General features: G+C 30.3%; 1 protein-coding gene across 2 annotated transcripts in view; it reads left to right on the top strand.

Annotated features, from left to right (window-relative positions):
• Window positions 1-18,545, top strand: part of LOC142325994 (anaphase-promoting complex subunit 11-like) — a 206,798-nt gene extending 188,253 nt beyond the window's left edge. Inside the window, exon 3 of one of the 2 annotated variants that reach the window (XM_075368036.1) lies at window positions 18,062-18,545. In XM_075368036.1, the coding sequence (XP_075224151.1) occupies window positions 18,062-18,286 (225 nt within the window). In that variant the 3' untranslated portion in view covers window positions 18,287-18,545. The remainder of the gene's footprint in view (window positions 1-18,061) is intronic. The other variant, XM_075368038.1, reaches the window with a different exon arrangement.
• The last annotated feature ends 3,395 nt before the right edge of the window (window positions 18,546-21,940 follow it).

Raw genomic sequence — 21,940 nt, 5'->3', positions numbered from 1 at the left:
CGGAAGGCTTACGACTCGCACCGAAACTTGAGTGGCGGAATCAATTGAACGATCGCCTATGAAGTCAACCCGTAAGCTGTCTGCAGAATTAGGCATCCCGCTATCGACTATGCGAGACCACATGCGGAAAGACTTGGATGTTTCATGTTTTCGGCCATCCTCAGTGAATGAATTGAGTGATCGTGACTTGGAACAATGTTTGCATGCACGTGAAATGCTGCTCGCACGCTTCTCACATATGCAAATTATAAAAAAAAACGGTTATTTATGTTCGGTTATTTATTTTAAAACGGTTGTTTATGTTCTCTGACGAGTGTGCGATTTATCGTAGCTCACAAAATCTTAACGTCTTTTTTTAGACAAAAGACAATCCGCACGTTCATGAGGAAATCGAGTACAATCCACCGCGTGTTATGATTTGGGCAGGGATAACGGCAGACCGTCTGCTTGGACCAAATTTCTTTCATGGTTCTGTGAACCAGCAGAGCTATCTTCACGTGATTAACACGTGGTTGCTTCCAGAATTAACGGCAAGAAGAATAGCTGACATCGTTACACTTCAACAAGACGGCGTTCCACCACATTTTGCTGTGAGTGTCCGCACACGGCTAAATGAACTGTTTCCAAACCAATAAATGAACATTGAACCTTTGTAACAATGTTATTCACAATAAATGTTAATGTTCCAGACATAAATGTTGAAATGTACTGTTTTTTTTTATTCATAACAATGTTTTTCTACATATTTAACTGTACATGCTATTAACATGTAAAGGGACTTTTCGCCCACTCTGAATATGAAATAGCTATTAAACGAAAAGCCATTGATCGCTTAAAACTATTACTCACGTAAGTGACTTTGTTATTAACTAATGGAATATTAAATAGTGTTACTAAAAAACAGGCCTATTATAACTGAAATTTTTAGTTTATTTTACTTATAGGTAATTGTTTTGATTCGGATTATATTCCTCCATATTATAGAAATATACGACGCTTTGTTTTTTATTTATTTTTTTTAACCGGTTGTTTTAACCGGAATGGAGTGGTTTTTTATGTTTTTTTTTAAATAAAATTTCGCTATGAAGTTACATATTTTATTTGTTATATACCTAAGTTTTTGTTATATAGAAAAGTAAAAAACAGGAATATAGAAATACTACGTGATATTGAAAATCAGGTATCTTTTTATAAAAAAGGTTGAAAAAAGACTGGGAATTATGAATATGAGATAGCAGTTTCATAAACCTGTCGTCAGCTAGGATGCTATTATAAAATAATACAATAGTAATAGCAGTAGTACGCAGATATGAACAGGATTGTATGAATGCTCTCAAATTTCAATACATTACTATTCACGTTTAACGTACTCACTACATTCCCAAGCGGAAATACAAGCAGTGGTGCGATCTTCTATTCTAGCAGTATCTATTTCTTTTCTCTTTTTTTGTAAAAAAAGAAAAAACTAAACAAAAGAATTACTATCAATTTTTTTTTTTTAAATTGGGGAATGTTAAACAGCTGATATTTTTATACACTTTAATTTTTGGTAAGTGTTATGAAAATTGGTAATGCAATAAGGTAAATAAACTTAAGGGAATATCATGTTTTGCATAATTTATTGGATGTAAATGAACTGAAGTTATTAAAATTTCTGGTAATGTAGTTTATATTATTTTACAACGCATTTTTATAATCAAACTATAAATTATTATTATTTTGATCCCCAATATCGTTTAAATTTTTATCAACCGATTATCTTTAAACCCCATCTTCTTACAAGTATTATTAAATTCTTGTCGTTGGTTTTAATTTAATTAATGAGGAAACAGTTTTTCCTTCGACCATAATAAACGTTTTAAAAAATTATCTCTTCAGGTATTCTATAATTAGAAGGTGAATCGGTTATTATGTTGTAGAAGGTTATTATATTTTTTCAACTCAAATGCGAACTTATTATTCCCTGCATAACTTGTTTTTTAAATGTTTCTGAGAGTAAATTCTTAATTTGGACGATTTTTCGCGTACTCTTCCTGAATTTTTCTTCTGATGTCATGATTTTTACCGGTTAGCATGTAAAGTTTGATTTAGTAGTTAGGATCGACATTGATCTACTATTACACAATGTTTCTGATATTCCGTAAAACTCAAAACCAAGCCCGCTTAAATGTATATAGAAGAAGTTGTCATAATTATCAACAGCAATTTCATTATTTTACTTTGGTTTTGGGGATTTAATAAATCTTACTCTTTCGGAACTCTTCTTTTGCATAACTCTTTCTATTCAGAGATGTGAAACTCTAATTGCGTTTACACCTTATTGTAAGGCAAAAAAATCTTAATCTCGCCAAAAAAATTAAATAAAAGTTCTGCGTACAACCTTATTAGCTTACTCGGTATAGCTGAATACATATCATGTTCACTAAAAAACGTACAGTTATTTATCATACCGTGTCGTATTTATTATAATACATTTGAAATTGTAGTGAGGTTATCATAACAAGAACATTGTTCATTAGTTTTTAGTCGTGGTGGACAATTAGAGATGAGCTTTCAATTATTATGTATTTTTAAACTAACTTTACGCTTGTAATTGGGATTGCCGAAAGCTATACGTTTTTTTCTTTTTTTAATAATTTTTCTTTTACACACTGTTAGTACTATTCTTTTTTGTAGTGTTTCGTTTGTAATGTTCATTAATTTATTAATTATAATTTCTTCATTATTTACTGATGATTGTTTAACTATCAAAATCCCTTGTTGTTTTTGATTATGTAATTTTATTATTTAAATCATCTTGTTTCTATTGTTTTATCTACTTTATGGAACATTGTAGTTAAAAAAAGATTCGACCAAGCTATAAAGCCTTTTTTATGAATCTGTGAACAACAAATAAAACCCAATTACTTGAATATCAGTAATTCTGTATGCATTATAAATCTTGTTATCGAGTTTCATTTTTTGGAAATAGTGTCGATTTTTTTTTCATATCACTCCATAAAAAAGGATGGGCGTGGGTTTTTGTTGTATTTGCTCCAATTTTTATTTTAGCTGCCATTGGCGCAGAGCGGACCAATGGTGGTGCGCCGCGCAGCTGCGCGCAGCGTACGAAAAATTATCTAAAATTATATTTGTGTTTTGGGGATAAAAAGGAAACCATTGCAGTTAGAAAAATCAGTTAAAAAATCAGAACTATAGATACAGTTAAAAATGTTCAGAACCCGGCGGACCTAAGGCCCGCCTTTTTCCTAGTATATATAAATAGTAGGGTTTATATAAGTATTCATTAGGTAGAATTAACATTTTTATGGGAAACTTTATTAACTACAAGTTATCAGTAAATTTTAGTTGTAAGTGGTTTCTGTGTTCAAAAATTCCACCGCATTGAATCTACATAATGAAAAAGTTATTTAATTTGGTATCATGTCTGATAAATAATATTTTAACTAATCTATCTTTTCTTGACTAATCAAAAATTAATCAAAAAGTGATTGTCCAGTTTCGCCTTACGAAACGCTAACAATACTCGGAAATTCGCGGTTTCGGTGTTTATTTGTTTTAAATACGTTGAACAGGTTGATTTAATACTTTTATTATTTAAAATTAATTAGCGGATCCGGATATGTTCCTTTTTTTATATTTTTTTGCTTTCCGGAAGAGCTACAGATTAATCAAGGTCGGTTGATGATGATGAAGCCTACAAAAACATTCACGCGATGTTTTATTTGTTTTTAATTCAATTCAGCGGAATATTATTCTTTCCATATATATCTCGTGTTTGAAATTGTAACTCATGTGTGTTCCAGATGATTTTAACAAGTTGATATGCGGATATATTTTTATTTTTACCCCCTACTGTTCGTCGGTGTAGGTCTATGCATTTCACTGTACTCTGTTGTTCTTTTTTTGTGTTTCTGTTTAAATCTTTAACGGATGGATAAGTATTGTGCGATTTTTATCAACTTGTATTGGAAAATATTTTTGAATTGATAAATATTCAAATATATCTATTTTTAAATTTTAGTATTTTTTTTTTTTTTTAACGCAAAGCATTATTCGTTAGTTTGATAGTTCTTTATACTCAAGCCGGGAACTGTATGATAATTCTATTGCACACTGTCTGTTTATTAGATTTTTTCTTTCATATAACGTAATAATGTTTTTTGGAACAATTTTTTTATTAATTTTTCATTTTCCGACCTTCGATATTTATTTGCATTAAAAGAAGAAAATATAGTTGTATTTAGTCCACATCTGTGTTAAACCCTTTGTAATTTTCTAATGCTTTTATTAAAAAAAATTTAACCGATGTCCGTGAGGGATTACCTAAATAATACTCAGAATTAAAGGTTAGTTGTCTTTTTAAATAAAAAATTGTTATGTTTGTATAAGTAGTAACTCCGGGCATTTATTTCTTGCTCGGTCAAACTGATTACCTTTTCGTGGTCGAGATTGATGTCTTTTCCTTTAGGCTTCATAATGGGTGGCATTTCTTGGAAATAAAGAAATTAAGGTAAAATATCTTAATTTTTTATAATATTTATTCGTGTTATTCGATTGCTTGCGTGGATTATGAATTTTTTTTATAAAATTATATACTTTATATTTCCTTGGGGTTTAGTTTAAATTCTTTAAGGAAAGATGTTTTTAATTTTCAATGATTATTTACTTATCATGTATTAATTATAAAAAAATATATATATGTCCATGTTTTTGAAAGCAAAATCGACATAGACTTTACGTTTATTAAATATGTAATATTTATTCATAATGAATTACGTTTTAAGAATCGTATATGGTTGCAAGAAAATATCCATATTCTTATTCATTTCTTTCTTTTTCCTGTTTAGCCTCCGGTAACTACCGTTTAGATAATTCTTCAGAGGATGAATGAGGATGATATGTATGAGTGTGAATGAAGTGTAGTCTTGTACATTCTCAGTTCGACCATACCTGAGATGTGTGGTTAATTGAAACCCAACCACCAAAGAACACCGGTATCCACGATCTAGTATTCAAGTCCGTGTAAAAAAAGCTGGCTTTACTATGACTTAACGCTGTAACTCTCGACTTCCAAATCAGCTGATTTGGGAAGACGCGTTAACCACTAGACCAACCCGGTGGGTATATTCTTATTCATTTGATGTATATCATCGTCACCCGGGGCTGGTTTGAATCCCATCAGTCCTTCAGTAACCGCTGACATGAGTTTAACCATTAATAGATGGTTCAATTTTTCTGAAGAGTCCAAATGCTGTGATCAGTTTCTTTTTTTGAGAAAGCAGCATTACTTTTCTTTAAAGTAATAATTTTATTTGCTGGATAACAAAATTAATACGATTCGGAGATTCACCGTGCAAACACTATATCCTGCAGTTGGTTCTTTACGCAAATGTATATGACGTATTCAGACTTCATCCGAAAATTTATTTCTTTAAGAAGTCGGAACGTGTCCTTGATTGGTTCTTTATTAGTTTATGGATGAAAAGGATTTTTAAGATTAATTTAAGATATATTGATGAAATACGAAATGAAGAGGTCTTAAGATTAATAGAAGAGGAGAGAAATTTATGACTGAATCTTACAGATAAGCGAACTAGGTTGTTGAACCGTGCATTAAGATGTACATGTTTATTTAATTTAGTGTTTTGTTTTGTTCATCATTGAACAATTTCATCTCAGCGGCTACGTAAAAGAGGAAAACCGTAGAGGAAGAGAAAATTTATAGAACAGTTTAGGACGTTGTATATGTTAATTATTTTGAGATTAAAAAATTAGCACAGAACAGAAAGAATGGTGATTAGTGAGAAACTAATCAAATAACTAATGAAAATATGTGTGTGTGTGTGTGTCATTTGTGGTTTGTCTTGATAAAGACGAAACGTCGAGGTTTTCTGCTTTTGTTTTTGTTATTTTGTTTGTTTAGTTGTTGACTTAATGAATTGCATTAGAACGTTTTCTATTAATTTGGATAATTCTTTATATATATTTTCGTGTGTTCGCGGTTCGATCAGGATATTGAAATATTGACAATTGAGAATGTTTATATAATTACAATTTATTACTTTAAGAACATAAATAAGACAAACAAATAATAAAGGTAGTATATTAATTACAACCACAATAACAATCAGAATAATAATAATAATGGCAGTAAAAAAATATCTCAATAATAATTAGAAAAATGACAATAACTGCAACATAAACAATAATAATATTAAATGTCAATAACAAACAAATAATATAAATGTCAATAATAGTAATAAACAGAGATTACATACAAAACAGAATTTGAAGTAATCGTCAGGATTTATTCACAGATAGATAAATAATGAAAAATCAGAATTCAGTCCCATTGACGAAAAATATTAGTATGACCGCTAGTCTTTACACTTTCCACTTGTCAACAACAATATACCGTTAATGAATGAAATTTAGTACATTATTTCTTTCACTTATAGTCTTTCAGTAACTCACCTAACCATTTCTTGTTTTCGTGTACCGGGGTTACTTGTGACGTCACCTTGTTGTATCGAACCTGCACTCGAAATTCGCTCCTTCACTGACCTCGCAGATTACTCTCGCTGACTAATGTCTCGCCGATTGATCGCAGAATTTACTTAGCAGACTTCATCTCGCAGACTCTCCTCACGGAACTGATTAACTGTCTTCCCTGAGTATTTATACTCCTAGCATCTTTACCTGCCGGATCGGACCCAACTAGAAGCATGAGAACGATCGACCGAGCCCTTTCGTTCCCATGCGTTCTTAACCTTGGTCCGGTGACTTCTTACGGAACGAACATCTGTTTAGTGTTCGTAAAAAATATTATTGTAATATTGTAATATTATTGTGGTTGTGATTACTATACTGTCATTATTATTTGTTTATCTTTTGATTTATGTTCTTAAAAGTAATAAATTTTAATTATCGTAAAAAGGACGATTGTTAAACGGACTTGTTTCCTTTACTAAAAGGGTTTCTTTTAGCCCCTTTCTGGATTTCTCCCATTATTATATTTTCTATTACTTTCTTCTTAATTGTTAGGAATCCGTTACTCAGACCCACTATACCGATCTTGTTACTATATATTTACAATTTATTACTTAAAGAACATAGATAAAAAAGACAAACAAATAATAAAGATAGTATAGTAATCAAAACCACAGTAATAATAATAATAATAATGAAAAAGTATCTCACAATAATAATTAGCATAATGACAATAACGGCAACTTAAACAATAATAATATATATATATATAAATTAAGCTGCTTTTCAGAAAATGATTGATCGGTAATACGAAATCGGAAAAAGAGGTGGATGGTGAAAAAGGACAATTTATTCACGAGGAACCACAGCGCGAGACAAACTATCAGTCCAGAAATACCTTCATGGTCCCTATTCATTGCAGCGTGTAACCTATATTCCATCATACGATGGTTATTTTTTTCAAGGTCCGATCGGTCGCGAAATAAAAACCCGCGCAAAAACGGATGAACCTTTGCACATTGTGTTGCGCAGCGTCTCTAGTATGGCCTTCAATCACGCCGCGTCACTTCGTTTAGTTCTGAACACGCAGCTAGCACGTAAACATGTCTACAACAATACCATCTCCCGCCAAGTGTGAAGTGCGTGTGGTAATTCGATTTCTGCAGGCTGAGGGGTGTAATGCAGCTGAAATTCATCGACGAATAAGTAATGTGTACGGTGAAACTTCAATGAGTGGCAGCAAAGTGCGACAATGGTGCAGGAACTTTAAAGTAGGACGTACAGATGTTCATGATGCAGGCGGTCAGGGAAGGAAGCGAGTGTCAACCGATGATCGATGAATTCGACAATTTCTGTATTGAGTGATTTGTTTCTGGGCAATTCAGAATAAGCGGAGAGGAGTGTTGTCATCAGGTATTGTCTTTCTCCATGACAATGCTCGGCCACACACTGCAGCTGTAACAAAGAAGCTCCTGCAGCGTTTTCCTTGGGAAGTGTTCACCCACCATACAGCCCGGACTTGGCTCCATCCGATTTTCACCTCTTTGCTCACATGAAACGCTGGCTAGGAGAACAACATTTTGGCACAGACATCGAGCTGCACACCAGCGTAGAAACATGGCTGAAAACACAAGCGGCTCCGTTCTATGACGAGGGTATTGGAAAGTTGGTACCACCCTACGACGAATGTCTAAATCGGAGTGGCGACTACGTAGAGAAATAGCGTAACTATGTAAGTACTTGTTACATATACAAAAACTGTTATTTTCACTGTGGTTTTAATTTCGTGACCGATCGGACCTTGAAAAAAAAATAACCATCGTATGATGGTATATAGGTTGCCCGCTGCAATGAATAGGGACCATGAAGGTATTTCTGGACTGATAGTTTGTCTCGCGCTGTGGTTCCTCGTGAATAAATCGTCCTTTTTCACCATCCATTTCTTTTTCCTTAATCTTCATCATTCCTTTCCTACCATGGATCATGTTGGTGTAGCTCAAGCAAATGCCGCTATTTCGTTGCCCAGGATGCGATGACTTCAGAGCAGTTGTATTCTTATGTAATGTAGTGAGGTAGAAACGCCAACCTACCAATCTAACAAATTTGTTTTCACCTTAGTTCTTACAAAGTATAATTGGATTACTTAGGTCTTATATAAGCAGTATGAATCAGTCAACATCGTGTATATCTACAATATTAATCTGGTACCTACACAATCAGGTGTAGGCGGTAGATATTTTTAGAGAAATTCTATTAAATTGAACAAAATTTCACGCATTTATGATGAAAATGTCTTTTTGGTATTACTAAAGGTTAAATTGAAAAAAAAGATGCGCCTTTTAATCTAATCAGTCTGCAAAACGTAAAGAAAAGTTAATTTGGTTTTACTATATGTAAGCAAATATTTTGAAATTCAGTATTTTTTTACGGAAAACCCTTTTATTCATTATAAATGTTTGAGGATTCTCTGAAGATAACTTATTTTGATGATGTTAGGAAGAAATTGTTTGTTCTGTTTATTTAATCAATATCAGAATAGTATACAGTAAGGTAAGAAAAGTTTTCATGTTAGAAATTCTTTGGGTATCAAAACAAATAAAATCGAAAGAAATTCTTTTGACAATTAATTATGAGAGAATGTCAATTGTAGTTTCTGATATTTCATGTTTAGTAATTTGTTAAAAAGTAGGTTGATTGATAAATTTCATAATGAGATTTTAGATGAAGTTTTATTTGTAATACAATCTTGAAAATAAAGTTGGTACGTAATAGGTTATTTAAACAGATGTAATTGATTTGTTAGTAGAAAAAAAAAATGAAAATAAGAACTTAATGAGAAGATTTAAGGTAAAAATATAATTTATATCTTAGTAAATATAATGAGGTAAAAAATTGTTACTGAACGGAAAGTGTAATCAAGAGACCCAACATAATGAATATTAAAAATATCCTCAGAAACATTATGGATACAAATTTTTAAATCGAGATTTATTTTTAATAAACAATTTAAAAGCTGTATTCCAAATACTAAATAAGGTATGGTCAGAGGTCTGATCGTAAATATTAAGAAAAACAAAAAAATCAGTTATTTTAAAAGTCTGCTAGATTTACAGGCTCACGAAATATATTTATGTTATTAAAAAGGAGATGATGCCTGCTTGTCTTAATTAATTTCTATTCTCTGGTTTTAGAATCGTGTAGTGATCCCGATAGATATTTGAGTAATTTTTTTTTTTTTTGTAAAGAAAAAGTTTAAGTTTGTTTTTGTAAAAAGATTAAACTTTATTTATATACATAATTAATTATAATTTTCATGTTTCTGGTAATTTTTAAAGGATTTTCTGTATAATTTATTTTATCCTTAATTGGAAGATATGTTTGTGAAGAAAGTTGTAATACAAGTAAAATCCTAGGAGATTTCCCGTAATTATGTTATTTTCCCTTTCGTAGGCAGTTTCTGTTCATCACGTTCCAATTTTATTTTTAAGCTCCATAAAAATACATTTAAAGCTTACCTAGTGCACATATTCTTTTTTTTAATTTGTTATATTAAGAGAAAATCCGATGAAAAATCAATTTCTTTTTACTTCGCTGGTACTACATAGAACGTGAACGTATAGTAGGGAGGTTTTTCTAATTTTATTTTAACAAGGTTTTTGTTACAAAATACTGTTATATTTATTTATTTTTCAAGTTTTTTTGATAAAGAATAATAATTACGTTTTTTTTCTAAATACTGTATTCCTAACTTACTTTCGTTTTGGACTTGCCCATTAACCCTAGCTTATTAAGAATAAAGAAATTTAAAAGCCATTATTGCAGTATTTTTTAATGATCACAATTGTGCTAATTGACGAACGAATTATATTAGTTCTTTAATTATATAAGTTCTTTAAAATCCTAGTCCGGCTAGTCGAAAGGAAAAAGAAAGAGAAAGAAATAAAAACCAATTTGTAAGTGTTCATAAATACCAATACGTAATCAGTTGATTACGAAAGATCTGTTGCTGGACGAAAGATCCAGCACTGTTCTGAGATTGTTATTTAGTACCTCAGTCACATTTTGAAGTGGTCTTTGCCTACCGCCGCTATCAGGAAGTTCATAATTCAAAAAGCGGGTGGTCCTCGGTCGGGTCGGACGATCTCGATGGTATAGTAGTGCTTTGCGCGTTGAGTTGGCAGGGATCGATTGACTGTATCATATGCGTAAACCTTTCGTACTACCCTACTAGACTTCTGACAAAAAGAAATATTAAAAAATCGATTCGGGGAAAGATAGTTCGAAAGTCCCTGTATGGCATGCTGATTTTGTATTATATTTCACTTTTTATATAGAAGATATTAAATGAACAGTATTTAAACTTGATCCGCGGACTAGCTAACAGATGACGCTGTATACATCAGGTTTTAAATTGCCAGGGATGACAAGTGAATTTCTTGTGCTGGGTGACGCACAATAATTTGACACATTTGAATTTTGCAGTACATATTTATTTTTAAATTTAATATGATTACAACTTTATATACCCAATACAGTGATTGTGGAAAGTTCTTTACTGCATGACATGTTCAATATGGCCGCCATTACGCCTAACAACCTCTTGAAGGCGAGTGTACCCGTTTCTGATAACTCTGTGACACAAGTCCTCTTGAATCTCTTCAGAAAACTGAACTATCTGCGCACGCATTTCCATAAAACTTTTAGATCTTAACGGGAAAAGTTTCTCTCTTAAACTTCACTATAAAAAAAAGTCACAGGGATTTAAATCTGGGCTTTTTTTGGTCAAAGAGCCAAAAAAACCATTGTGACGAGAAAAAAAAAACATTGTTGGTGTGAGGGGTTTGCACCATCTTGCATATGCCATTGAGTATGTGTAGGCAACTCAATCGCAAGCAGTTTGGGTAAAAAATCATTCTTTAACGTATCTAAATAGCGTTGAGAATTAACTGTATCGTCGAAGAACACTGGCTCCTATCAATCCGTGACTGGATAAACCTGCCCAAACGGTTACTTTAGGCCCTTATTGTTGTTTTTCATCCATGATCTGTAGTGCTGCTATCGCCCAAAAGTGGACATTTTCACCAAGTGTTGAACAGAACATCATCTTTCCCTTCCGACCACTGTGCAAACTAATCTTTTTTGCTTGTTAGGTTGTTTAACTTATGCAAGACATTCAGTTTGTTTATGGAAACATCTTGAGATCTTGATATGTAACATTCTTTCTACTGTACGACGAGATCATCCCATTTCTCGTGAAGCTCGCCGTCTAGATTTTCCCGTACGTTGTACGGGAACGTACAACGTACGTGTAGCACTTGTCCGGAAGCACTTCGAGTCGCCATGCAACTACGTTGCATGGCGACTCGAAGTGCTTCGATATTTTCCGGAAAACGAACGGGAGTTGCTTTAGGTCGTTTCTTTTCTTTTATGCTGCCTTCTTCCTGAAATTAACGGTATAAACGAAGAATGATGTTTCTTGCTGGACTCCATCGAGTGTTAAAATAAGCTCGAAGTTGTCACCGAGTCACTGTAACACTTTACTAAAGAAGCACAACTTAGCGCGCTGTTAATTGAGACAAACGTCCGTGATCGGCCATGATTCAATTATAACTGATGTTTTACAGAATCAGAAGCGAATACAAAGACTAGGCGATATCTACCGATATTTCCAAGATAGGGATTATGCATCCACAATATAAAACACCAGGTGAAAAAATATATACTCTTTATAATTATACCTTATAAATGCGTCAACTTATCGCGCGCCACTCCGTGGCTAGAGTGATAGCGTCTCGGCCTTTCATCCGGAGCTCTCGGGTTCGAATCCCGGTCAGGCATGGCATGTTTACACGCTACAAAAAATGTCGTTCATTTCATCCTCTGCAGTAATACCTAACAGTGTTCCCGGAGGTTAAAAAAAAGAAAAAGTACTCTGTAGTTAAGGCTTAGCCGGCAATGTTTGACCTGATGAATCCCTTCAACGATGTCGCTTGTCGTTCTTATGTCGTATTATCGTTGCGCTGGGAGCTAACGTTTTAACTTCGGTTATTTGTGGTTTTTCTAAAGTTCATTTTACATTCCGGTATATTGTAATCTTTTTCTTCCCGTAGATTCTTATCTCTACAAAAACATTAAAATAAGTAGCTGGCCTTATGTTTCTTAATTATATGATCTATCAATCTAGGTTTTTTTTTTACTAACTTCGAAAATTTTTTTAAACCTTTTATTCTAAATTTAACCGGTCTAATTAGTTTTCAGAATTTTATTGCGACTTCGCCTCTATTCTTTATTTTTATCTTTCTTACCGTTTCTTTGCTTTAACATTACACTTCATACACGTATTTTTTAATGAGTTTCTTTCTAATTCTTAAATATATGTTTTGTTCTTGTAAATTTCTTTTTTGCATACAGGCTGCTGTCCTTTCTCTGCTAGTTTTTTTTTCTTTTTACTACATCCTTTGTAATTTTAATAGTTAAATAACAAAATTCTTCAACATGTACAGTTTTATATAGTCTTTTCTTAATTTTAAGCTCATCATTAGCTTCTTTTTTGTTATATTTCAAGTACAGATTGTACAACACTCTTATTCAGAATGGAGAAATTAAAAGAGTCGCCTTTATTTAATGTTATTCAGTTTATTTATTTTTTCTTTTGTTAAAATTATTTCACGGTATGTGTACGTTTTAGGCGTATATTTTGTTGTGAAATAAAAAATTAAAAACCAATATCGTAGTCTTTTAGATATTTCAAGGTCTTAGTTTAGTAGGCGTATTGTCGAGTAGTATTTGTACAATATAAATACGGAATGGTGATTTAAATTCCAGTGAAACCATAAAAAATATATTATTAACTAAACTTATCAATTTTATTGTCTTGTTATATCATAAATCTTGTTTATTTTATACAAAAATGCGTAACACAATTTTATTTTTCTTATTGAAATTATTATTTATTTAATTTTTAGTATAATACTGTATCGTATTCTAGCGTTGATTGGTTGAAGTTAATGATATAATACGTTTACAATTCTTTATTTGTCCTCGCTGTATGAAATATATATAAGATATAAATCATTTCTCCCTCTTTGCTTTAATCTATTTCTTTTGAAGTAACTCTTTCTTTGTTTCCTTACTTCTTTTCATTCTTTTCTTGATTTCTTCTTTTTTTTTAGTTTTAATTTTTATTTTATTTCTTTGCGGCAACATGTATATACTCATGCCTACGTTGATAATAGTAATATATTAATTATAATAGTTGAACTGGTATTATTAGGAGGACGTATGTCACGTGTGCTGTAGTAAAAGTAGCGAGTTATCTTTTTTTTCTTAACGATCACGTATCCGTTCGTGCATTACTATGTTCAGAAGGGCACGTATCATTATTTTTTTCCCTTCGGCATATTATTAATATTATAGAAATTATTTTCTTTTAATAATGAATAAATGAATGAACGAGTCGATGTATCATCCTATATAAGTTATCAATTGTTTATAATTACAAAAATGTGATGAATGTTATTAATTTTTTTTACTGATATATTGTAATACTATTTATATACTAATAATTGATAATATTCATCAATAGAAAGTTCTTGATTTTCGTTTTTCAGATTTAAATAATACAATTTCGAATTAAATTATTAATTTTTATGGGTTTTATTAGAAAATACTTCAGATAATTCAATAATTGTTATAGCCTAAGGTGTTTTTTTCGCGTAGATATTTAGATTTCTATTCAGGTTTTTAAACTAATTCGTAAACGGAATTTCAATAATTATTTGATCTTCAAGGTTACTAGATATACCCAGCCGAAGTGCTAGAACGATTGTTTTTTTATCTATCTATGATAGTAACCATTTCAAGATATCTATTTCTAACAAGTATGTCCAGTTCCCTTAATGGTCGTTAAGAACAAATTTTTGTTGTGTGCCCAAAAAACAAAAGAAAAAATTACCTTAAAATGTTTTGATTATTACATTATCCGTTTGTTTGTTTGTTTTACCTTTCACTTCCTTGTGCGAAGTAAAGGAAGTATTGTGATCGCGAAAAATTTAGGTTTTCAGATTTCAACGGAAATGTCCATTTCGATCATTCCTGAATCTATTTTGACTAGTTTCAGCGTGACGTCTGTACGTACATACGTATGTATCTCGCATAAGTCAAAAACGATTAGAAGTAGGTTGTTGAAATTTTGGATTTAGGGCTGTTATAATATCTATTTGTAAACCTCACCTTTGAATTGCAATCTACTCAACGAAAAATGATCAAAAAATCTAAAAAAAAATGTGGATTTTGGACTTTTCCTTAACTGCAGTAATAAGCCCTCATTGACTGACGGCTTTTCAATGATGTATCATTGGTGGTATCAAGTGGTACTTACTTTCATTGATTCCAAAGTTATAGCCAAATGAAATTGTAATTAATGAAATATTTGCGTCTTAGACAAGGGGAAGGCACATTGGTGACTTCAAAAACTTCAGACTTCAAAAATTGCAAAAAAAAATTGCATCTCTTTTTTTTTAATTTAAATATATTGATTTTTTAATAATTATTAACTTCTAATTGTAAAAAAAACTGTATAATAAATAATAATTCAATAATAACAATAAAAAAAAAATTATGAAAAAATATCAGAAGTTATTAATGAAATAAAATTATTTTATGTACTTCTCATTTTAAAAAAAATGTATATACTCGTATATATTTTAATAGACGTACAAAGAAGTCATCTGGTGTCCACATCAGATTTTTTATTTATGTGTTTTTATCGCTGTATCCGATGCAATTTAAGAATCTTTTCAATAATTTTTTTTTAATTTTTGGGTTTTTTTGTTAGTATGATATTTTGAAAGAGCGATCGGATTTCTGTGAATTTTTTTACAAGATTCCTGTGAACTCGAACAATTGATTTCGTAAATATTGAGGAGAAAAAAATTTACCTTCCGCAGTTCTGGAGACCAGTAATTCTACTTTTTTAATGATTTTATAATACTTTTGGTAACACAGTTTTTCCCATTTGTGTTATTAGACAAGCACTATAATCGTTAGGCGATGTTTAATGCCGATATAATTTAATGAAATAATTCTACCAAACATTTAACTAATGCTCTATAGAATTCAGTTTATTTAAATGTGGCTTTGCCTGTTTGAAATTCATCTCTAATTAACATCTGAATGCTACTTCCTAAGATATTCCAGTTGACATTAAACTAGCATTATTTCCTTTTAATACTATGTTGTATTACTTTGTTTTGTAACAGTTATTGGTCTCTATTGCCGGAGTAGGTTGAGCATTATTGAGTAGACATCTACTACCTTATCCCTTGGAAATGTACAAAACTGATAACGTCTGCTGCACTAATTGAATAAAAAAAAGCCAGTAACTCAGGCTATCTAGAGCTCTGTCCTCAACTAACTATTTACAATGAAAGTTATGAATAAGCCCTTAGCCTAAGTTTAAGCATAAGGTCCATATATCCCTGCCCCCTTGACAATCGTGACCAAAGATAAATGGCATCATTGCCCCACAAACAGAATTATTCATCGTGGCAAATTTCATCCAAATTGGCTCATCCAATCTGGAGATATCAAGCAAAAAACAGACCAACAGATATATATATACATACATATATATTCTTCTGGAATTTTTTTATGTTAAAATTGTGTTGGTTAGAAGGAATCATGAACATCAAAATCTGCAAAAATACAGACATACAAAATTCTACCCAATTAGCACACTTACCTACTATACTGCATAGCTATTATAACTAAACCAGAAAAGTAAACGCGTGTAAAAAAACGATTATTAAATTTGTAGACTGCACTTACTGATACTAGTTGATCAGTAGCACAGTTATTGTTATTGTACAGAAATAAAATAACAGTATTTAAATTGTGTATTTTTCTGTAATTAAAAATACGGAAACTGTTACTTGTTAATTTTATATTTATCTTTTTTTTTTAACGCATGCGTGTTTCTATGTTTCTTTTCTAATGCATTGCTGTAGTAATGAAATAGCTTTTAAGATACCTATGTGCAGCTGGTATCATAGTATATAAACATGTCATTAAATGAATGATTATGATACACCTTCCATGTCTTCCTTGATGGACATAAGTCAGTTGAAGACTATCTTACTGGTTTCCGTTTTTATTATCCCCTCCTTATTCACCTTATTTTTGTACTTTCCATTATATGCTATTTAAACACAGCCAAATGTATTAGCGATATTATTTAGAAATTGTAAACCATTTAAATATAAAAGAATTGTCATCCATTTAAAGATAAAGGATAATTTCGCCCTTTCTTTTGTGGTACGACTTAATTCAGTTATGTTGTAATTAGTTTTATTGGTATTCATTTATTCATTTCTCTAACCTAATCCTCTTTGTTCCTTTTAAAACTTTTACTTCTAATCCATATATGTACATCCTTCAGAGACTAAAGATAATTTTTGAAAGATTATGTGGAAAATATTTATGTATTCCTTGCATTATAAAAACACAAAACATTTTTAACCATTTTTTTTTTTTTGCCTAAATGTTTTTAGTTATTTTATTATAAACTACATTGTAAAATTTAATGTAGAAATAAAATCCACCGACTGTCTCGTACGTAAACATTCTCATCATATCTTTTTGTAAAATAGTAATCATGGAGTGTATATTAGTATTCCATTCTATTTTCTCTTTATTACTTAAAAAAGAAAATAAACTTCAGCTATATACAGTTCTATTTGAATGATTGGAAATAAAATTTAAACATAATTTTTTTTTAAATAAAATAACTTGATTATTTTTTTTAAATAAGAACAGGTTGATTATTAAACATCAATACTCTCAGAGAAAGCAATTCTGATCATGAAGTGTTTTATGTATATTAATTATCCATAAGAAAAATTTTTAGACTGTACAAAGCAATAAATAAATGTAATCCTTCTATGTAAAACCATTGAATTATTTGTATATTGCCCCTATTCAGTAGTTGTATTAATCTATCTTCATTATCAACCATATCAGTTTCTTTATTTTTGTAAATTATGTAGAATTTACATAAAAGAATCTTCGTGGCTACATCAGCCATACGTTTTTATTTATTTAAAGTAAACAATTTTATTTTTTACTCTACAATATTTCTTTGATCCTCTAAGTTACAAAAACTACATCTGGCGATGAAACTAATTTTAAATATTTTCAGTAAGCCTAAATATCAGTGATGTTCATGTCGATAAGCATACATTTTATTTTATTATAATCTAGAATATTCCAATTTTCATACTTTAACAAGGAAGCTGTGATATCTGAACAAGTGACATGAGAAAAGATGTCAGCATAAAATAGAATTTAATTGTTTTTTTTTAGAAATACCTTATGTGTTATAGTCTGCACTGAGCATGGCAATTATTTTTCTTAACCGCAGAAGATCTGTACTTAATGCAGAAGTTCATACTATTGTTTTTGTATTAAATTGTATGTATACTCTAAAATTATATATGCATATGTATATTGTGCATACTTATACAAAAAAAAGATTTTAATTAATTTTTCTGTTTTCTTTGCTTGATTACAGTACAGCTTAAGAGAACTGGATTTGTCATTATTATCACAATTATGGTCACTGAATGAAAGTATACAAGAATTTAGACAGTTACAAGAAGCGCTTTCTCCTCCCTCACCTTCATCTGACATCGAAGATGATGTCTTATATTCAAATATGGCTACATTACCCGAACACAACTTATCGAGTAGCTCATCACGATCAAGCTCCACTGATTATCAGTTACGTGATGTCTAGCATAAGGTACATAATAGAAGACGAAGACGACATCTTAGACTTTTGAAACAGACATCATCAAGAAAAAGTGTATAACAAAATTGTTTTAAAATATGTATCTATAATTACTGACTATAGTAATACATAATTCTAAACTAAATAGCCTATTATAATTTAGATATAATTGTGGTCTTTCTGTAACTATTAATTATTTAACTATTATTGATATTGTAAAAAAAAATAATTGGTGATTTGTGGAGGTGAATTGAGTAAACTATAAAATTATCATTAATGTTAAACCTTTACTATAATACCTTGTTTTAGTTAAAAAAAAATATGTATATTTTTAAAATTAATATATATATATATATATATATATATATATATATATATATATATATTGATAGTATCTTTTAATTACTAAAGTACAGAATAATTTGTGATTATTTTTAGGTTAAGTTCAATATATTATAAATAAAAGTTATTATCAGATAGGGATTTACTCAATTTTATTTTAATACAGTTAGATTAAACAGGCTGTGTATAATTACTTACGTTTAGGTAATGCTATTATAACTTTCTATTAAAACTACAATACTAAAAGTATACTGTACTACTTCAGTGGTACAGGCAAAACTGAAAAAAAATTGTTTAGAAATGAAATAATTTATTAATTTTTTTTTTTTAATTTATTTTGATAACAGAAAATTGGCCCTTTGTAAATTATTTTTTAATTAAAAAAATTTCCTTATTGGGTTGGGGTTGACATGTTTTTTTTTTTGAAACCCTTTTTCTCATTAAACTAGAATTCTAAACAGAAACACCATCTGAATTTCCATTTTCTAGATTAGAAGTTCTAAAATATCTTATTAATAGACAAATACTATTTTCAAAATTTAGTCTTAACTTACTTATTGTAGTTTGAACACATATAACTACCAGATAATTTTTAATAACAAAAAATATACAATACACACCAATTACAATTTACAAAATAAGAATATTAATATGGTCAGTAATTTTGCATGATGTTAATTTCACTGTAGTAACAAAATATATGATACTGATGGATTTTTTTTATTTATAATCAATTATATATATTCAACTAGTTAGTCATGGCTTGCTTTGCTTGCCAGACCATCTAGCCAGGGGCTCTGCCCCCTGGACCCTCAACTTGTTCATTATCCTCATGGTTGTGAGAATATTAAATGTTTTACAGATATTCATTAAAGAAAAAAATATTAGTCATTTTACTTCATTATATTTCTGTTACCGTTGTGAAAGAAATATAATGAAGTAAAAGGAATAATTCTTTCTTTAATGAATATCTTTATAGGGCTGAGAACCTTGATCTATTGCTAAAATCCTTTCCTGGGATAACACGAATGTATCCTGAAAATTTGAAAGCAATCGATCTGTTTGTTCTAGAAAACAAACAACATGATGCTCTTGAACAGACAGACAAACTTTCACATTAATATATCAACAGCTTAATAGTAAAACCGGCCAAGTCCATATTTCTTAACTTTTGATAAACATAATTTTAATATTTGGCAACAACAATAAATCAGCTGATAACATAATATGTACAAAATTGATATAACAGTTTACAGAATTTTTTTGTGATCTGATGTGCGTTTATAACATTTAGAGAACTGTTAATGTTTCAATTAATTGTTTTACTTAAATAAAATTTACTTCTATGATAAATTTTACTTTTTAAATGCAGAACCTTCTTTTGATAATTTGTCAATAACACAAAAGACATTCTTGAATGTCCATTCATTTTTTCAAGATACACTGTTGTATGTTACAGTCGGATAAGCATACTTATAGTTGAGATGATGATTAATTAATAAAAAAGAAAAACAATTATGAACGGGAAATACAATTTATTAATAATCTACTGTTCTTCTTCTACTTCTTCTTCTTCTTAAGTTAACAATCCTCAGATTGTTTTGTAGTGGTCTTCTATTCTGTTTTACTCTGCACTCTCCGTTTATCTCCTCATAGGAGCTATAAACTATATCATTAGCAATTTGTTTCATATATATTAAAGTCTTTTTCTTCCTTGTCTTCTTTTCCCTTATTGTAACCCTCTATTATTATTTTTGATAAGCTGTTGTGATGCTCAATATGGCCAATAAGTTTATCCCTTCTCTTCACAGTATTTTGCCAAAAACTTCTTTTTTCTCTGATTCTCTCCAAGATCTCCTCTGATCTCCAAGATTACTGATCTGTACATAAAAATGGCTCTTGATAAAATCACCACAATTACACTAATGCGTTTCCATTTTGAGTATAACAAAGTGAAAGGCTATGCTGGTCAGCTAACTATAAGTTGCAAAATGGTAGAAATTTAGTGATAAAACTGACTGAATGGGACTTGTTCAGTTTCACCAACTATAAATATTGCTCAGTGAGATGAAGCTAGTAACGATATTGACCAAGTGGAGTTGAACAGTTTTACTTTTAGAAAGACAAGTGTTTACAGGGTTAAAACTCTCAAATATCTCTTACTTTTACTGGTAAAATTTTAAATGTTTCATACATTGTTGAATTGGTTGGTCATTTTAGCATGGTTGAATTGGACTTAGACATTTTTGCCGCTGAAAGATACCTCAGTCAACAACTGCTAGATGCAGATAATTTCATTTATGAAAAAATTGGAGTTTGTCAGTTTTACCACCAAGCCATCGTATAAGATATATATATATATATATATATATATGGGGGTGGAAATATAAGCGTAGTGTAATTTTTTTTCCTGGATATTAAAAATCCATTCATTAACCAAAATCATTCATTAATATCAGAGACAAATGTGAATGAGAGGTGTTAAATATATAGAATGGAATTGATTTAATCTGTTATTACTGATAATTGTTTATAAAACCTAAGATAAATTTAATTATTGTAATTATATGTAATTGTTCAGGATGAGAAAGTTTCTTTCAAGGAAAACTATGGATTTCTTATTGGAATATAACAAAACTTGAAACTTAGACCCGACATTAAAATAAACCCTTGAAACACGCCCGATTACAGAATCAGAATCATACAGCAGCAAGGGACACTGTCCAGGCTCTGCGATTCGATGGGAGAATTTGTGATACTCCCGCCACTTTTGCGTTCCGTTCCGTTCCATTATTGGACTTCAAATCTGTGTCAGGTTATATGTAACCCTGAATAATAGGTAATTAATATTTACTAGCAAAATAAAATAATACAGTTAAAACCAAAAATTAATTGTACTTCATTTTATGATGAAGAATTTTGAAAATTAGTACTGAATTAATTATAAACAATATTTTTTAATTTGTAAAATATTTCTTAATAATACTTTTTATAAATATATCTAGGTTAAACTTGTTACAGTTCATTTTTTTCCTCTGTATGTAAATATCTATATATGCAATATCATATTCTTTCAGCCTCCACAAACCACAAAATTAGAGAAACACTTTCAGGAATGAAATTCTTTTTCATTCCTGTGAAACCATTAAGGAAAATTTTTTAAGCCTAGTTTAGTGGGTTTTTATGAAAAAGTTATATTTTTTTAATAACTCATTTTAGTTATCTTGCCAGACAATACTTGTAGTATCTAAAATAAATAAGCCTAAAGAAATTCTGTTTTATAAAAAGAATTTTTTTTCATTCTTGACCCAACAAATA

The sequence above is a fragment of the Lycorma delicatula genome, chromosome 6 (assembly GCF_047948215.1).
Source record: "Lycorma delicatula isolate Av1 chromosome 6, ASM4794821v1, whole genome shotgun sequence".
In the NCBI taxonomy this organism is placed as follows: domain Eukaryota; kingdom Metazoa; phylum Arthropoda; class Insecta; order Hemiptera; family Fulgoridae; genus Lycorma; species Lycorma delicatula.
This window is presented reverse-complemented; position numbering and strand designations above follow the sequence as displayed.